The sequence below is a fragment of the Oryctolagus cuniculus genome, chromosome 7 (genome assembly GCF_964237555.1).
Source record: "Oryctolagus cuniculus chromosome 7, mOryCun1.1, whole genome shotgun sequence".
NCBI classification, from domain to species: domain Eukaryota; kingdom Metazoa; phylum Chordata; class Mammalia; order Lagomorpha; family Leporidae; genus Oryctolagus; species Oryctolagus cuniculus.
In genome coordinates, this window is record NC_091438.1 from 146,605,998 (window position 1) to 146,625,231 (window position 19,234).

The 19,234-nt window shown below is 49.8% G+C and overlaps 1 protein-coding gene across 3 annotated transcripts in view; it reads right to left on the bottom strand.

Moving 5' to 3' along the window:
• RCAN3 (RCAN family member 3) overlaps positions 1 to 18,862 on the bottom strand; it is a 30,796-nt gene extending 11,934 nt beyond the window's left edge. For 2 of the 3 annotated variants that reach the window (XM_051856682.2, XM_051856681.2), the window contains exons 1-2: positions 18,714 to 18,862; positions 10,587 to 10,817 (exon numbers count right to left, since the gene is read on the bottom strand). In XM_051856682.2, coding sequence (XP_051712642.1) covers positions 10,587 to 10,784 — 198 coding nt within the window. In that variant the 5' untranslated portion in view covers positions 10,785 to 10,817; positions 18,714 to 18,862. The remainder of the gene's footprint in view (positions 1 to 10,586; positions 10,818 to 18,713) is intronic. The other variant, XM_051856680.2, reaches the window with a different exon arrangement.
• Positions 18,863 to 19,234: the final 372 nt, after the last annotated feature.

The following is a 19,234-nucleotide window of genomic DNA, read 5'->3' on the forward strand; positions in this document are numbered from 1 at the left end:
GGTGCACGAAGGTCAGTAAGAGGGGAGTGGGAGTGGGACGGCCTTGCGGAGGGCAGGCTTCAAGGAGCAACAGGTGAGGGCGGCGCTGAGTGGGCCTTTCCTCTGTCCCCCACCCTAGCCCAGAGAAGGCGAGGCTTACCCCCTCACTGCAGGGGAGCCACACAGACGGCTGCGGCACCCCTCTGCGGAGGACACCAGAAGCCCCTCACGCCTGTGCACTGAGGAGGAGGGGGAGGAGCAGCAGTCCCACTGTGGAGACGCAATGCTTCCATCTGTTCAACAAGGAAGGTATCTGTGTCTTTCTGTAAATCTGACAGAAAATTCCACTTCTGTATTGGCTCACCAATGCCACGGGCAAGGCTGCCATTTTGCCTGGGGACAGCAAAGTGCCTGCTGCGGTCTGGATGCTTGTGTCCCTCCAGAATTCCCGTGCTGAATTCCCATCCCCAGCGGGTTGGCACTGGTGAGCCCTGGGGCACTGGAGGGACCCCCTGGGAATGATCGGTGTCCCTCCTCACAAATGAGGCCCGAGGGAGCATGTCTGCCCCTGCCCTTGGCCGAGTGAGCACACACTGAAGGCACCACCTCCAGGCAGCAGGCCCTTTCCAGACCCCGAGTCTGCTGCGCCTTGATTTTGGACTTCTCGGCCTCAGAGCTGTGAGCACTTTATTTCTGTTGCTTCTAAGCCGCCCTGTCTGGTTCATTTTGCTGGAGCGGCCCACGCTGGCGCCAATACCGCCCCGGCTCTCCTCAGTATCACTGCTGAGCCAGGGCAGGCCTCTGCTGACCCAGAGCAAGCACGTGCTGCTGCGCACTGCACAGAAGAATCACCTACAATGATAATCTAAGCACTCGCAAATGTCTGGGCTCTCAACTGGAAAGTGCTAGAGGGAGCAGAACATATTAAATTCCCAATTTTCTATAACCTTATTTATTACTTATGTTGCCTTTAACATCTTTCCTGCCAGGTAAGAAGCATGTAACATTAAAATTTGAGAAAATATGAGATACTGTTTGTTAAGTATCAATCTTTTTTTTTAAAAAAGATTTATTTATTTATTTGCAAGTGTTACACAGACACACACACACACATACAGAGAGAGAGTTCTTCCATTCGCTGGTTCACTCCCCAATTGGCCACAATAGCTGGAGCTGCACCCATCTGAAGCCAGGAGTCAGGATCAACTTCTGGGTCTCCTACGTGGGTGCAGGGGCCCAAGGACTCGGGCCATCTTCCACTGCTTTCCCAGGTCATAGCAGAGAGCTGGATTGGAAGTGGAGCAGCCGGTACTCGAACCGGCGCCCATATGAAATGCCGGCACTACAGGCGGTGGCTTAACCCACTATGCCATAGCACCGGCCCCAATCTTTGTTTTTTAATGGTTGATATATTTATAAATACATACTCTGCTCTACTGGAACATAAATTCTCAAAGGACTGTGACTTTTTCAAATATATAATATTTTATACACCATGTAGAAGAAAAGTGACCAACACAATAAATCACTTTTGGTGGCAACAAACTACGGGCTGGCAGGACTGTGCCGTGTTAGGAGCGCTCCAGTCAGGTTTCCCGTGGATACTACCCATGGGAAGAGCTGTACATTTCACTGTAGGTGAGTTTTACCCAGTTACAGAAAAATGTGTAAGAAAAACTAAGGGATGGATGGGATGAGGTGGCTATGAGTGCCAGCTGCAAAGCAGAGTGGCAGCTGAGCCTCCCCGAGCCTGGGTTCGAGTGTGACAGCCACCAGCCTGTCTGTGAGCACAGAAAGCTGGCTTCAGCCGTGACTATTCCTGTGTCTCCTCTGAATATCATCCTTGGTTGTTAGTAGCAATTCTGGTTATGGAACTTTCCCTCACAGCTTAGTTGGAAAAGATCTGATTGTGCTTGCACTGAGCACATGCGTACAACGTAGGAGCCACTTTGTAGCACTTTGGTGGCCACTGCGAGCCTCAGACACCTGGCAAACAAAGTCTTCCAGCTAAGCAGGGGAAGAGGTCTACCACAGCTACCACCCAGCTGTGGTTAGCAGGTAAGCCGCTTAGGCAGCACTCGGCCTTACGCACAGGACACACACTCACGCTCAATTTTCAGACATGACGGTCCCACACTCAGTGATCCTAAAACTTTGTAACCCATCAATAAAGTTTTTATTCAGCTTTTATGGGAAACATCTATTAGAGAAATATTCTCTTTAAAAGTTACTAATTTATTTACAATTTTTAAAATTTATATTAGATGAATGATTCATGTATTTTATATATAGATTTAGGAGCACAGTGATAATTCCCACCCTACCTTCCCTCTCACCCATCCTCCCTCCTTTCTTATTCTTTAATTTTCACAATGACATACTTTCAGTTTATTTTATAATTTTAAGATTAACCCTCCACTAAGAATTCAACAAACAGAAGAAAAAAACACTGTTCCTCAACAGTAGCGACAAGGTCTGTAAAAAATTATCAATTCTCAAAATACCAATTTTGCTCATATACTTTTTTTTGCAGCCCATTAGTTAACACAGATCAGGGAAAACACATGGTATTTGTTTGGGACTGGCTTATTTCACTAAGTGTAATGGTTTCCAGTTGCATCCATTTTGTTGAGAGAGACAGGATTTCATTATATTTTATGGCTGGGCAGTAGATCATCTTCAAAGCCACAAATGTGAGAGCCCCCAATGACATTCCAGCTTTCAACAGCATTTTTTTTAAAGCCTGAGGTTGTTTGGTTGTTTACTGAAAATTCAGAGCAAAGCCAGAGGAGCAGATGCTGAGGCCCCCTGGAGGAAGCAGCAAATGAAATCAAACCGGGGAGAGCAGACTGGTGATCAGAGCACAGAACTGTTGCCCTGCTTGGTGGTCTTCCCCTACTCCCTGGAGTACCAGTTGATGGACACCTCAAACAGAAAGATTACAGGATGGCAAGTATTAAACCGCAGCCTCAAAACAGGGTTGCAAATCTGATGAGGTCCTTGAACTCAGAGTTCTGACCTAAGACATCGCAGGTGAGAAGGACCAGAGGTGCATTCCCCATTCCTCCCCTGCAGACCACGTGAACTGCCCAGGGACGAGGACAACCGTTTCACTTGCCCCGGCTGCGGTTCCAAGCACTCCGGGCTCAGTTTCCAAGCACATTCATGCAGGCTGCATGAACAAACCCACGACTCTCCCTCTCGAGGGCGTCCACTTGAATGTTCACGCCCTCCTCGTCCATGAAATAGGAAAGATCTGCAGAGCCAGGTTCAGCCTGAATTTCACACTTAGCCTCTGGCTCTGTCCAAGCCAGGAGCTTCCAGCAGGTTTGCCCTTCTCGCCAGAAGCGCCCGGTGTGCCCCAGCCTGCGGAGGTTCTGATGGCCTGGTCTGCAGCAGAGTGCTGGTTTTGATGAACAAGCAGAAGAGGATCACGAGGAGGTTCCTGAGACCCAGAAGCTCTGCTCATTGGCCTGGCCTGGCCTACAGCCTCCAAGCTGCACCCAGTAACAGACTGTTCATGTCCTCCAATACGACAGCACAAAGGACAGCGCTCAGGAGGAAGCCACAGCCTGGGCAGGGAGCGTCAGGAAAGCTTCCAGCTTCCACCACCTGTCTGTCTTCCCAAATCACAGAACTCCTGAGTGTGGCTGCCTGGGTTTGAGTCCTGGCTCTGACACAGCTGTGTGACCTCGGGAAAGCTGCTTACCTCTGCTGCACTACGTTTTCCTTACCTAGTGAGTGAGGATAATAAAAGGGTTGTTGTGGGGATAAAAAGTGGATTTTCAAGGCTCAGGCAAGCTCTCACACACTGGTGATACAGCAGCAAAAGAAACAGGGTAGGGCTTTTGCAACAGAACACTTGTCAATGTGCACTCACGAAAATGAGCTGTTCTCCTGTATGCTGCGCATAACCAGGAAGGAGGCGGATGCACAGGGATAACAGGATATGAAAGGCGAATTCCATGGAGGGTGCCAATGGAAAATGAGAATCGACTTATCCCTCCTGACCTGCTGGAGCAGTCCCCCAAGGAGACAGGCCCTGCAGGAGACTCAGGTGCAGTGGAAGATACAGTATACCGCTGATCAACACCACCAGTGGCCTTCTTTCCAGAACTCTTCAGAACTGGACCTATGACCCTTACCACTCTGAAGCAGCGCACACTGCCTCCTGCTTGCCACAGAGGGCTCTGTTACTCTGATATGAACTCCGATCCAAACGGAGGGGGACAGCAATGGAGTTTTTCGTAGCTACAGCACTGTCAAATTCCCCGTGGTGAAAAACTACACTGTGTTCACTTTAATGGTCCTGAATCTTGCTTACTCGTTTATCTTCATGCTTTGTTTCCTATTTGTTAAGATCAACTGTTTGATGACGGTCTGGAAAATGCTTTGCTGCACACGCTATCCATGGTGCTAGCCCAGAACAGAAAGCCACTGACAAGGGAAGAGCCCAACAGGAAGTTATCAAAGTCAACAAGGATCACGTTGGAGCCACAACAGGGCTTTCCATTGTCAGCCATGCAAGAGATGGAGAAACAGTTTCATACTGGGCCTATGAGCTTAGCAGCTGACAAGGCCTTGGCCACCTCTGTCCCGCTCTCCATCTCTTCCTGAATATTCCTCCACCCACCCAGCCAGGTGCCACTGCACATGCTGAGGCGCACGCGGTGCCCAGCACAGAGGCTGGTTTTCTTCATGGATAGCAGGAATGGGGGTGATCTTGAAAGCCAGGACCCATACTCGCAGAGGCCAGTAAACCTGAGAGTCTGTCAGGAACAATCATGGGAGGGAACTTCAGTGTAGTAAGTGTTTTTTCTTTAAAGAGTAAGGCATCTTTTCTCTTCCGAAACATTTAGTCCAGAAGCTAAAAGAGGGGGCCACACAGGATGCATGTCTCAAACTCTACCCTGGTTTCCCATTCACCCAGGTGGGTGACAGGGTTCCAAGAACTGGGGCCACCCTCCATTGCCTTAGCACATTAGCAGGGAGCTAGATCAGAAGTGGTGCAGCCAGGATTTGAACTGGCACTCCAAGATGGGATGCCCACATCGCAAGTGGTGGCTTAACCTACTGCACCACAATGCCAGCCCCCGTTCTGGATACTAATCCCTTATAAGATAACTGGTTTGCAATATTTTTCTCATTCTGTATGTTGCTTTTTTACTGTTGGACACTGTTGAAAATGTCCCTTGATATACCACATTTTAAATTTTAATGATTTATTTTAAAAGTTTTATTTATTTATTTATTTGAGAGGCAAAGTTACAGTGAGAGGGAAAGACAGAGAGAAAGGTCTTCCATCCACTGGTTCACTCCCCAAATGGCTGCAACGGCCGGAGCTGAGCTGATCTGAAGCTAGGAGCCAAGAGCCTCCTCCATGTCTCCCACACAGGTGCAGGGGCCCAAGCACTTGGGCCATCTTCCACTGCCTTATCAGGCCACAGCAGAGAGCTGGATCGGAAGAGGAGCAGCCGGGATCAGAACTGGTGCTCATGGGGTGCCAGCACCGAAGGCAGAGGATTATCCTACAGTGCCATGGTGCCGGTCCCATAATTTTTAAAATTGTATTTATTTTAGAGGCGGAGACACACAGAGATCTCCTACCCACTGGTTCACTCCCCAAATGCCTGCAATGGCTGGGGCTCAGCCAGGCCGAAGTCAGGAGCTGGGAACTCAATCTCGGTCATCCAGGTAGCTGGAAGCCTCCCAGCTCTGCATTAGCAAGAAGCTGGAGACAGAAGCCAGAGCCAGGACTGAACCCAAGTATGCAGATGTGGGATGTGAGCATTCTAACTGGCATATCAACAATCAGGCCAAACATCTGCTCCCATTTTTATTCATTTTTTTAAAAAAGATTTATTTATTTATTTGAGGCAGAATTGCAGACAAAGAGCAGGAGAAAGATAGAGAGGTCTTCCATCCGCTGGTTCACTCTCCAAATAGCCGCAATGGCTGGAGCTAGGCCAATCTGATGCCAGGAGCTTCTTCTGGGTCTCCCACATGGGTGCAGGAGCCCAAACACTTGGGCTATCTTTTACTGCTTTCCCAGGCCATTAACAGAGATCTTGATCAGAAGTGGAGCAGCCAGGACTTGAAGCAGTGCCCATATGGGATGCCGGGACTACAGGTGGCAGCTTTACCTGCTACACCACAGCACCGGCACCTCCATATGAATTTCAGCATGGGTTTTTGATTTCTGAAAAACATCTCACTGGGATTTTGACAGGAACTGGGCTGAACCTGTGGATCACTTTGGGTGGTACTGACACCTTTTTTTTTCTTAAATATTTATTTATTTATTTATTTGAAAGGCAGAGTTACAGAGAGGCAGAGGCAGAAAAAGAGAGAGAGAGAGAGAGAGAGAGAGAGAGAGAGAGAGAGAGACAGGTCTTCCATCCGCTGGATCACTCTCCAAATGGCTGCAACAGCTGGAGCTGAGCTGATCTGAAGCCATGAGCCAGGAGCTTCTTCTGGGTCTCCCACGTGGGTGCAGGGGCCCAAGAACTTGGGCCACCTTCCACTGCTTTCCCAGGCTATAGCAGAGAGCGGGACCGGAATGGAGCAGCCAGGACTTGAACAGGCGGCCATATGGGACACTGGCACTGCAGGTGGCGGCCTTACTTGCTATGCCACAGCGCCGGCCCCAGCACTGACATCTTAATGGTAAGTTTCCAGTTCATGGACAGGGATGTCTTTCCATTCATTTATGTCTTATTTCTTTTTGTTTTAATTAGTTAATTAGAGAGACAGACACAGATACCTGTACAGAGAGCTCCTGTCTGTTGGTTCAGTTTCCAAATGCACAAATTGGCCTGGCGTTGTGGAGGAGAGGAAGTCAAAGTCAAGAACTCAATCCAGGCCCCTGACATGGGTGGGAGGACAGCTGCTACCTGAGCCATCACCGCTGTCTCCCACGACGCTGCCTCCCAATGTCTGCATTAGCAGGAAGCTGGATCGGCAGCCAGAGCCAGGAAGCCAGCCAAGACACTGCGATGTGCAGCACAGGTACCCTAACTGCATCTTAATTTCTAGGCCAAATGCCCACCCCTTCTTCAATTTCTTAGCAATGTTCTGTAGTTTTCAGAGTAGAAGTGAAAAGTGAGTTGTAAAGCAAGCTGTGTTACTCTTCGACTCTAACCTTACTGTGCAGAGACCAGACTAGGATTTCCTTTAGCTCTAAGCTTACATGATTCTCCAGGAGTTCATCTAGTCTTGAAGCTAACTTAATCTTAGTAACTCTTGACTAGATTAGCACTACAAATTCAATGAAACAAACATTCACTGAAACCCCATGATGTCCTTGGCTCTGCTAGAATATGGCCACATTTCTCTCTTAACCCCTTTCCAATTTCCACGTGGAAAACAAATCACTTTCCTCACTGGAGCTTACTTCTGGGTTGGGGGCTGGATCAGCACCCCCACAAACTGATTTAGTCTGGAAACCAATTCATTCACTTAATTTCCAAAGGCCATTTGCTCTGCTTACGTGGTATTTTCTGTTCTTTCAATGCAGAGGGTAGAACCAACTTTCAGTACAAAGACATGAACAGTGCATGACTACACAGATCACAAAAACATCTGGGCCAGCACACCTGGGATCCTAACTTCAGACGCCTTCTCCCTGCACTGCCCAGCCTCGCTCTGCTCACACTGTGTCCTGATCACAGCACACACCACTGATCCTGAACAACCTTCACTCCGCATCGGTCACTGACTTTCAACAGGTGTTACTCTGCCTGCACCAGGAACTCGATCAGATACTGAGCGTCACTGATCCAAAGAGGGCTGGAGAGCGAGGGGGGATGTCTTAACACACTCCAACCATCACCATTGGAAAGAGCAGTTTTAATCGAAGGTCCCAAGGTGAGCAGCAGGAAGAGTTGTACAGAGAAACAGCTGTGTATATTGGCCAAGGAGTGCACTGTGAAATGCACGCTGAAGTCTTCAGAAAGCCAGTCCTAGTCAGAATACCATTCGGCACCAATATTCACCGAGTCTCCTCGATCTAGTCACAGACCTAGAGCAGAAAGAACAGCCCCGTTTCTCACCTTATAAAATCTCATGCAAACTCTGCATGTTCAAATCAGCAGCAAGTCTAATTTATCCTGAAGAAGGGGAAACGGGTTAGAAAGGACAAGCAAGCAAACGCAACGGCACTGGGACAGACCCAAATCCGTGAAAGCAAAGGCCCTGTGGACTCTGCAGTCCTCCGGGCCGGGGCCAGCTCCTTGCGGAGGAAACAGAAAGGAAAGACCAGCCTTTCTCTCAGTTTACCCTTCTGTGGCATGCTATTTTTAAAGAAAATGTAGAGCCCAAACCCAGCAATCTAAGGTGAAGATTTACTTTAAATAACAATGGCACTTGTGAAAGCCTGTTCCAACAATGAGATTACAAAGACAGCAAACCTTCTTTATCCATGTCTTGCACATTGGTGGATGACCGAAAAACGGGTGATGCTGGGAGAAATTAAAGAAAAATAAGGCACCAGTAACAACAAATAAGGCTAACTGATAATATGAAAATTAAGAGCTCTTAGACATCTTGAATCATCTTCCCACTTTTCTTAGACTTTTTCTAAATTATGACTGAACTTGAGAAGGGAAATAGCATTTGTGAATGAAAACAACCCTGGAAGAATAAAATCTGGGCCTGGGGTCCCTCTTCCCTTGCCCCAGGCCCCAGGTCAGGGACCCTTAGAGAGAAGAAAGCTCCCCTGCCTGACAGTGGACAGAGGACCACACAGTCAGTCCTGCCTGACAGTGGACGGGGGCGGTGCTTTGCGGGAAGACCACACAGTCAGTCCTGCCTGACAGTGGACGGAGGACCACACAGTCAGTCCCCAGTCTAACCTCTGCCATTCAGACCTGCTCTCTACTCCCTGAAACCCCACAAGCCCCCAGTTCAGCTCTTTGGCTCATTCTGTTGCCTCTGGCTGAAATTCCTTTCCCTTCCCTGATAAAATGTTACCCAAAGCTCACAGCTCTTCTCCAATGCCATATCCCCGTGAGATTTTTTTTTTTTTTTTTTTGACAGGCAGAGTGGACAGTGAGAGACAGACAGAGAAAAAGGTCTTCCTTTTCCATTGGTTCACCCTCCAATGGCCGCCGCGGCCGGCACACTGCGCTGATCTGAAGCCAGGAGCCAGGTGCTTCTCCTGGTCTCCCATGCAGGTGCAGGGCCCTAGCACTTGGGCCATCCTCCACTGCACTCCCCGGCCACAGCAGAGAGCTGGACTGGAAGAGGGGCAACCGGGACAGAATCTGGCGCCCTGACCAGGACTAGAACCCGGGGTGCCGGCGCCGCAAGGCGGAGGATTAGCCTAGTGAGCTGCGACGCCGCCCCTCTGTGAGATCTTTATTGCGGCTGGCTGTGGTCCTCTCTTGAGACCTCTCAGTACACCTCCCAATGTTTCTAAAGGGACTAAGAGTCCATCTCGTACCATAATTACCTCAGGATGGTGAACCCGGTGACGCAGGAGCTGTGTTCCTCATGCTCTGCCCCGAGGCCACCCGTGATCCGTGCCTTTACACACTGCGCACACTCAGGTGCACGCACCACTTCCACTTGCACGGGTTCTGCACCCATGGATTCAACTAACTGCCAGTAGAAAATATCGGGGGAAAACCTACGTGTACTGAACACGTACAGACGTTCTTCTAGCTGTGTTCCCTAACCAGCAACCACTGACACAGCATTTACATTGTATTCGGTATCATAAATAACCCGGAGATGATTTACCAAATATGGGGAGAAGCGCATGGGTTACATGCAAATACTACAGCACTGTACGTAAGGGACTTGCGCATCCAGATTTTGGTACCTGAGGAGGTCCTGGAACCAACTCCCTACAGATACTGGGGAACCACTGCATGGACCGAGTCACACTGCATCAAGTTCTACTCCAACATAGTCACTGGAAGGCAAATACTTATGAAAGTGTACACAGAAAACTAAAGGGCCAGTACCATTATTTTGAGAAAAAGTCTCAGAACAGGAAAAGCATGTGCAGTGGCAGAAACATTACTCTGGTAGGACTCAGACCTACAGACCTTTGTGAGGTCCTGATGGAAAACGCATAGCCCCAACACACACACACACACACACACACACACACACACACACGGAACCCCTGCCCCCTTTCCAGGTAAATAGTGAACTAAAAGAAAGTAACCTTTAAAGAACAAATGCTTTTTCTTCAGCCAGACTGTGGAAAAGTAACACGAGAAATGCCAGGGCTGAGAGGCCATGTGCACTCAGCTCCAGAGACAGCTGAATACCTTCTTTCATGAACCCACTGCCAGCTAACAGGAAGCCAGACTAAACCTCTCCAGTTTTTCTTGAACCACAGACTCCAAAAATGAATGAATAAACGAACAAATGGATTTATTAAGACTCGATTCAGGGTTCAATAAAAGTACTTTACAGACCATTTGGGAAGGACCGATTTTCCACTATTTCCTGCTGCAGACTGAGACTCTTTAAAAGCACAATTAAAATGCCTACAGGGTGACACCACTTAACTTGTCATGGGCCAGGGCAATCATGTCCCAAACCCACATACAATCAATGACTAGAAAGGCAGGGAGAGGCAGGTGCATGCCTACCTTCTGCTCCTGGACTTCAAACACTGCTTCGTGGACACTGCAGGCAAACAGCGAGGTAGGCAGATCGCTTAAATCCATCATCTCCTCCAAATCGTCTTCATTTTCCCCAAAAACCATCTCCTCTTCCTCCTCCTGGTCGCTGCTACAGAGGTCTGACTGGCTGTCATTCCAGGACTTCCCAGTGTCCCTCAGCATCATCCTTGACTTTCTGTTTTTAAAGTCCCAGGACGTCTATTGTTAAAAAAAGGCAACACAGAGATAAAGCTCTGAAAGCCAAACAACATTCCAATCATCAACTTCTCAAGACAGTGGTTCATCGAATGAAGCATTTTTATCCAGTAAAGATAAAGCAGCATTTAAATCAACTCATTACGGCCCTGATGAATGAATTCCATACAAATGTATTTGCTTAGCATATTGCACAGGGCAGTGGTATGTAAGAAAAGCGGCAGTTTTCTGGAGAAATGGGGGAAAAGGAGAAACTAAAGTGAGACCATGTCAGCGTGTGCACTCGTTCTTGAGCAGAAACAAGAGCAATGCGCAGCAGAACCGCCTCTGCACGTTTGTTTTGGGTTTCAGACCCACAACACTGACGCTGCCACAGCAGAATGAAACCCACGCTGACTCGCTCGCCATCTGCACCCTGAAACACCGTCTGTAGTAAGCTCGCTTTACTTTTCCTAACTGATTTGTTCTTTCTGAATATACTCTCAAAGACTTACATTACACAAAGCCAAAAGATCTCTATAAAGTCAGACTTCGTTAATATTAGAAATGTTTTTTAAAGATTTTATTTGAAAAGCAGGATTGCAGACACAAAAGACAGAGACAGAGAGAGAAAGAGAATACCTTCCATCTGCTGGTTCACTCCCCAAAGGGCTGCAACGCCCAGGCCAAAGTCAGGAGCCCAAGGAGCTCCATCCAGGTCTCCCGCGTGGACAGCAGAGGCCCGAGCACGTGGGCCATCACCTGCTGCTTCCCAGGCCCATTGGCAGGGAGCTGGATGGGAGCAGAGCAGCTGGGACATGAGTGGGTGAGTGCTCGTGTGGAACACCAGCATCAAGGGCAGCTTAATGCACTGTACTGTAACACCAGCCCCAATATTAGAGACATTTATAGCAGGCAAAATTTAACACAGGAAACAATCAAAAACATGTCCTTTTTCAGAACTTAAAAAAATATCACGAGGCCGGCACTGTGGCGTACTGGGTAAAGCTGTCACCTGCAGTGCTGGCATCCCATATGGGCGCCACTTCATAATCCAGGCTGTTCACTTCTGATTCAGCTCTCTGCTAATGCACCTGAGAAAGCAACAGAGGATGGCCCAAGTCCTTGGGCCCCTGCACCCACCTGGAAGACCTGGAAGAAGCTCCAGGCTCCTCCTGACTTCAAATCAGCCTAGCTCTGGCCGCTGCAGCCATTTGGGGAGTGAACCAGCGGACGGAAGACCTCTTTCTCTCTCTCTCTGCCTCTGCTTCTCTGTAATGCTGGCTTTCAAATAAATGAATAATAAATCTTTCTAAAAAATCACTAATTTAAAATCAAAGGCCTGGGTCTAACACTTCCCCATTAAATAATGAAACGGAACCTGCCTTTCCATGCTGTCTTCTCCAACAACCTGCACAGCACACCAAACCAGGATGGCCTGGGCACAAGAGGCCAACGTGGGATTTAAGAAAAACCTACCAAGCCCAGAAAATTGAATGACTGTGATTATTACTACTTTGATATTACCTAATAATTTGCAATTTTTTTCCATTTCAGAGAATCCAAGGCCACAAATATATTGCTTATACAGAGTACATTATAGAATGGTAATTACATTATCCTACTACATCAAGACTGATTTTCTTTCTTTCTTTTTTTTTTTTTTAGATTTTATTTTTATTTATTTGAAAGAAAGAGTTACAGATAGGTAGAGACAGGGAGAGGTCTTCCATCCACTGGTTCACTCCCCAGATGGCCGCAATGGCCGAAGCTGTGCTGATCCAAAGCCAGGAGCCAGGAGCTTCCTCTGGGTCTCCCACGTGGGTACAGGGGCCCAACGACTTGGGCCATCTTCTACTGCTTTCCCAGGCCACAGCAGAGAGCTGAATTGGAAGTGGAGCAGCTGGGACTAGAACCAGCGCCCATATGGGATGCTGGCGCTTCAGTCCAGTGCTTTAACCTGCTGCGCCATAGTGCTGGCCCCAAGACTGATTTTCTAAAAAGGAAAATCCTTACTCGTTTTTATGAACATTTTCCGCATGCTGATGGCTTGGCATGGCGGGTACTAGATGCACAAGGCATGGTTCCCACAGTGAGGAGCTCCCGCCTGAGCGAGGGTTTCTCCTCAGCAGAGCTGGCCCCAGTCCCGAGGAGGCTGTCTGCTGTGCGTTCAGTTCTCCTCCACCCATTCCTCTTCCTCGGCAAACCTAAGTCTCGAGAGCCTCACAATTCGGATTTTCCCACCCTCAATCTCCCTCTGACCCTCCTTCACATCGCCTTCCAGCTTCCTGGCCAGAGGAAGCCACAGTTGGTGCACTCTCTTCCTCAACTCCTGTCATCTCTGAACTCAGAGAGTTGGCTTCCACCGCCACCTGCCAACTGCCACTGCCCTCAATGTGGACAGCAATGGCTTCCTACTAGTTGGAATCAATGTCAGGTCCCAGCCTCTCTCTGCAGCTCACACTGGGACCTCTCTGAGCTCCTGCCAAGGGTCTTGGTCCTTCCCGGCTCCTCTTTCCCCCACTGGAGAACAATGGAGTCTCTGGGGTTTCATCTCCATCCTCTCTCCCTCACCTTACTCTTCCCGGTGGTTTTATCCCCACTGGAGCATTTAACTACTCCTACACCTACGACTCTCTACCACGTGGTTCCCACGCACATGGGTATGTCTACACTGTCTCCGGCTTCACACGATGATTCTTAAGTGGAGAAGTATGTCACCAAAGCAGAAGTGGAAGCAGAACAGAATCTCGGGTGATCTGGGAAGAGCACCAAGCCCCAGGAGCCTCTAATCTACCCTCTAACCTGCCTGCACACGCTGGAAACTGGAGAGCTATGGACGCTGTCAAACACAGACACCTACATCTCGACATGCATTTCTACCTTTCTGTCGAACATATCCATTTGGCTAGCCCACAGGTACTACAACTTTTTTTTTTTTTTTTAGGTTTATTTTGTTTATTTGAAAGGCAGAGTTACACAGAGAGAGGTAGAGACAGAGAAAAAGGTCTTCCATTCACTGGCTCACTACCCAAAAGGCCACAACAGCTGGAGCAGAGCCGATACAAAGCCAGGAGTCTGGAGCTCCTTCTGGGTCTCCCACATGGGTGCAGGAGCCCAAGCACTTGGGCCATCCTCCACTGCTTTCCCAGGCTCATTAGCAAGAAGCTGGATGGGAAGTGGAGGAGCTGGGGCTTGAACTGGCGCCCATACGGGATGACAGCACTGCAGGCCAGGGCTTTAACACACTGGCCCCATTACAACTGGTTTATTGGATTATTGTGCCAGAATCTCCAACCTGGAAAGGGGTCCTTTTGAGGGTTGGTGGAGAATGGCTACCTCGTGGTGGCTCCCAGGATAACCATTTCTCAAGACCAAGCTCTGAGTTTGGAGCTCTCACAGCACTTTGATCATCTGTTTTCTACTTAGGATGTATTTGTTTATAGATCGCTCCTAGCTACCAGGCTGCGGATGCCTTTGAATCCGTAGGCCCTGGAAAGTCTCCAGGCCACAGTTTAATAAGGACTGCTGAGCAGCAGCAGGCTGCATCGTGATTATGCCACTGACACGCAGGCATGGGCAAATTCTGCGTGGGCTTACGGACAGGATCCCCAAGGGGGTTATGGTGAGACTTCAGCGATGAGCAGCTGCAGCAGGAAAACCAGGAAGTCAAGAGGACCCGGACAAAGGGGCCCCAGCGCTGTGTGTGTGTGTGTGTGTGTGTGTGTGGCCTGAAGCCAGGAGGTAGGCGTGGCCCGCAGGTGCAGGTAGGGTGACAGAGCCCTGCCATGGAAACCAGTCAAAGTCAGGGTGCCACTGAAGGTTTTTTCAGTCAGGGAAAGGATACAACCAACCCGATTTAACTTCCAGTAACCCTAAGAGTTGGCTGTCTTCGGATCGTCTCTCTTAAGGCACTGATGGTTTTATTACACCTCACAACCTATTAACAAGGTGGAAACATTGCCTGGAGTTTTAGATGTTGGCAGTTAAGCAGCTCTGACTGGTGAGCTTCTGAAGTCTGAGACAATCAATTTTTGACAAGATTTTCTGGTTTGTTTCAAGTTCCTCCCTCCAGCCTCTTAAAAAACCACACAATCTTTAACCTGACTTCAGAATTCTTAGAATATTACACCTTCATTTCCTGTTTTCTACCTTCGATTTTGGGGTATCTTTTTAACTTCAAGTAGAAGTTATGAGAACAGCACGAGGAATGTCAGCAAGTACTCTCTACCCAGAGCTACCAACTGCTTCTACTTCACCCATTTGCTTTTTCAGTCAGTACTTGTATACACATGCGTTCTTCTGAACTACTGAGGGTGAGACAGAATATACACCCTTTCACTCTCAAATTACTTCAGGGTCTAAAAGCAAGATCACTTTTTTATATAACTCACACTACAATTATAAAAAAAATGGGAAGTCTGGAGCCAGCACTGTAGCTTAGCAGTTAAAGCCACTGCCTGCAGTGCTGACATCCCATATGGGTGCTGATTTGAGACCTGGCTGCTCCACTTCTGATCCAGCTCTCCGCTGTGGCCTGGGAAAGCAGTAGAAGATGGTCAAAATCCTTGGGCCCCTGCATCCACAAAGGAGACCTGGAAGAAGCTCCTGACTCCTGCCTTCGGATGGGCCCATCTCTGGCCATTTGGGGAGTGACCCAGCAGATGGAAGCCTTCTTTCTCTCTCTTTCTCTCTCTCTGCATCTCTGTAACTCTGCCTTTCAAATAAGTAAAGAAATACTTAAAAAAAGGGAAGTTTAATACTGATATAATATTATTACCTAATATGTGGTCTATATGCAAATCGTCAGTTATCCCAATAATGTCCTATAAGCTAGCTTCTTCAAATTCTTATTATTGTTAAATTATTTCTCTTTTGTCTAAAAATATTTTAGTAGTCTTTCTAGATTATCTTCTCTTACAAGTTTTTATATATTTGACATGCTTAAAAAGGACACAGTGCTAAAATACCACGGCAACTGCAAACAAGTCTGAACAGTTTATAAGTACACCCAGAAAGATCCAAGCTCTGTAATCAGACTTTAGACTTGAACTCTGCTGCCTGTCATGCTCTGTAATATGTACATGACTCTGCCTGTTTGTTGCCTCAATTATAAAATGGAGATAAAAATAATCCTTACCTACTAAGGTGTTAAGAGGATTAAGTGAGAATAAATGCTCAATGCTGAGAATAATGTTTGCCTATAGCTCAAGAATTATTATTTTGCTTAGGCATGATCTGTGTCAGTCAATGCACTGTTGGGTTGAAAGGATCCCAGTACTACCAGAACCACTGCTGGAACTGAGATTAAAACAATAAAATGAGAAACACACATCACCCCAAATGATCTAATTCTAAGCAATAAAAATAAAAGCTCATTCCATCATTCCAACAAAACTACTCAGCAGCAGAGCTATCTGGAGCAACGCGGCTCCAGGATGGAGACGTCTGGATTTAGGAGGAGAGCTGGGAAAGGGCTCTGGCGCCTTCTCAGGGGCTGCACAGAACTTCACGTCACGACGCGATGTACACAGATGACACGTCTCTTCCAACTACAACCCATGAGATTGTTCATGAGTTTAAGTCAATGTTATCAACCATTTCATAATTCTCTGACATCATCAACACAGTTAAATTTAAACGCAAAGAGATAGGCAAGGGGATCCTATTGGGTAACTCAGCTGTAAATTAAAGTGAAACCTTCACCAGGACAAAGGAGAGACCGACAGAAGCAGATGGATTCTGTGCTGTTCTCACTGGAGGCCTTGCTAACTCTGCCCTCAGTCTGCTGCCCTGGGAAACCCCGACAGGCCCCGCACGAAGGGCAGGACCAACACCGCCAGCTTCCGCGAGCACAGGTCCGTGCTCACCAGGGTTTCGCATCATCTCCAGCGCGACGGTCGCTGTGGCTGGCTTCTGGCAAAGCCTTTCCTGATGGAAACGTCAAACGAGTGGGAAAGCCCCAGCCGTGGACCATCTGCTCTGCTGTAACGAGCCTCGTGACAAAAGCATCCATCAAGGCCCAACGTCACGCCACCCAAGAGGGCTTCGTTTTCAGGTCTGATGAGGAAAAGGTGACTCTTTCTCCTCTAGGATTTTAAAAACATAATTTTCCAAAATAATATGCTTCTCATTTGGTGAGTGTTTTGGCACCTCAGCGAGGTGCACATTCTAATTTTCGGCTGTGCTCAAAGTGCCAGCGAACAGCACTGGGTGCAGACAAGCCCTGCACGTCAGCTCCACAGGTGCCCCGCCGACAGCCTGGGACGTCACCTGGCCTCTCGGTGTTCATCCTCGCACGTCTGTGGGAAACAAGACTCGCAGCTGCCCTGAATGACCGCATTCCTTTTCAGAGCTTCTAACCCGTAATTCCAGACTCGTTTCAGAAACCCCACTCAGGACGGTGCTCGTGCTGGCTCTGAGGGTCCACCACGAAGCCCCACCTTCCAGCGCTCAGGTGCTGCCTGCAGCTAGAATTCTGCCATGCTTCAGAAGCTGGTGTGCCAAACGTGGTGCAACAGGAAAGCGAAGGAGGTGAAAACTGGATTTTTCCAGTTTCAATAACCTGTGCCTTAGGAAACCCAGAACTGCTCTTGTTATCATTACGGAGGTTCCTGCTCCACCAGGAACAGCATCCCTTAGCATGAGAGAAAGAACAGGGAAACAAAACCCAGCTGGGGGACACAGGAGCGGCACAGGCCGCTGGGGCCGGCGCCGGGATGTGAGAGCGCCAGGCTGTGCTTCGCAGTCCGTAATCCACTCCCCTTCCCCAGCACCTCCACAATCCCGGTGTCCGACGCCACCTCTTCTGTGTTTCTCTTGCTGTTTTTGGGTCTCCAGAACAAATGGTCTTGAACTTTAGGGCTTGCCTTATTTCACAGGCTCAGCAGGTTGCCACTGGGATTACTTTTCCTGATATTTTGCTTAGTTCTTCCGACCAACAACTCGAACACCATGCAGGATTGCTTCTCATTTGTTACCCTAGTGTTCACCGGTTCCAAAGCTTTCCATTTCAACAGCAGGTTAAAAACAAAAAACAAACAAAAAAACTCATTTCCCCCTAAAAATACTGGGAGCTCTTCCCGAGCTAAGCAAGCAGTAAAATGTCAAGCCCACGACAAGGCTCACGCTTCTGTCTTTGGGCATAGAAAGCCCACGTCAGGGCCCAACACAAAAATCTCCACCTAAAAAGAGCGAGGTTGTGCGTGCCGCACGGCCGTCTGGGTCCTGAGCACGGTGTTCGGTTTCCTCACCAAAGCTACCGAAACGGTCTTAAGATAGTTTAAGTCGGATGGAATCAGAGCCACAGGTCCATCTGCTGCTTCTCGGGGCTTCTATGAAAAGTTGGGGTGCACCTGGCGGCCCTGGTAGCTTACAGTGAGGGGGAGCGCGCCCCCTTGGCTGCGGGCACCGCACTAAAAGGCTGCGTTGCACCGTCCCGGTTTGCATCCGAAACGCAATCCTAACTGCTCCAACAGAGATGCTTGGATCCCGCACGGAACCCGGGACCCAGCAAGCTCCGGGCCCGGCCCGCGGCGGCGGCACCTGAGCAGGTGGCGGCGGGAGCGGGGCGGGGAGCGGCGCGGGGGTCTTCACCCTCCGCCCCCAGCCCGCCTTCAGCGAGGGCTGGGCCTGCGGGGTCGCAGAATGCGGCGTCGGGACGAACCCCGCAGCTGAGGGAGGGGAAAGACGTTCTGCCCCCTCTTTGTTTTCCGGGACGCCAACCCCGAGGCTGCCGGAAGGGAGACGGCGCGCGGGCGAGCCCGCGGGGGGCCCTCAGCAGGGTCGCCGCGGCCCCACCCCGCGGGGTCCCTGCTCACTCGTTTCCTTCCTTATTTATTTTTTAACTTTGCGCCCGAAGCCGGCTGTAAACGCGCTCCGAGAGGCCGGGCGTCAGCCCCACCCGGGCGGGAGACTCACCTGAAGCGCCTGGCCGCCGGGGCGCTGGGAGGAAGCAGCGGCCCGACGGGGGCCGACGGGGGCCGGGCGGAGGGCGGAGGGCAGAGCCGCGAGCCGCCGGCCGCCCCCAGCTTCGGCGCCGCGCCCTCGACGCCGCCCGCAGCAGCCGCCTCAGCGCGGACACGAGCGGCGTCCGGGGCCGAGCCGGGCTGCAGGCGTCGCGCGCGCTCCCGGCCCGCGCGCGCCCCCGCTCGCCCCGCCCGCCACCCCGGCAGAGCGCGCGCGGCGCAGGCGCTGGGGACCGGGGCGCCGGGCCGGGGGAGGGGGCGGGGGCGGGGTCTGGCCGCGCGCGCTCCGCCGGCTGCTCAGGGGGTCTCGCTCCCCACGCGTGGCGGGTGGGGCCTTAGGCGGCCGCGCCGTTTTCCCCTGTCCCCAGAAATAGTTGATCTCTTTTTTTTGCATGGCAGTCACAGAAATGGTTAATGGGGATGCCGTGAACGTCGCCTCAGGGCCAGTGCCTTCGGGAGCTTTACCTCAGTTCC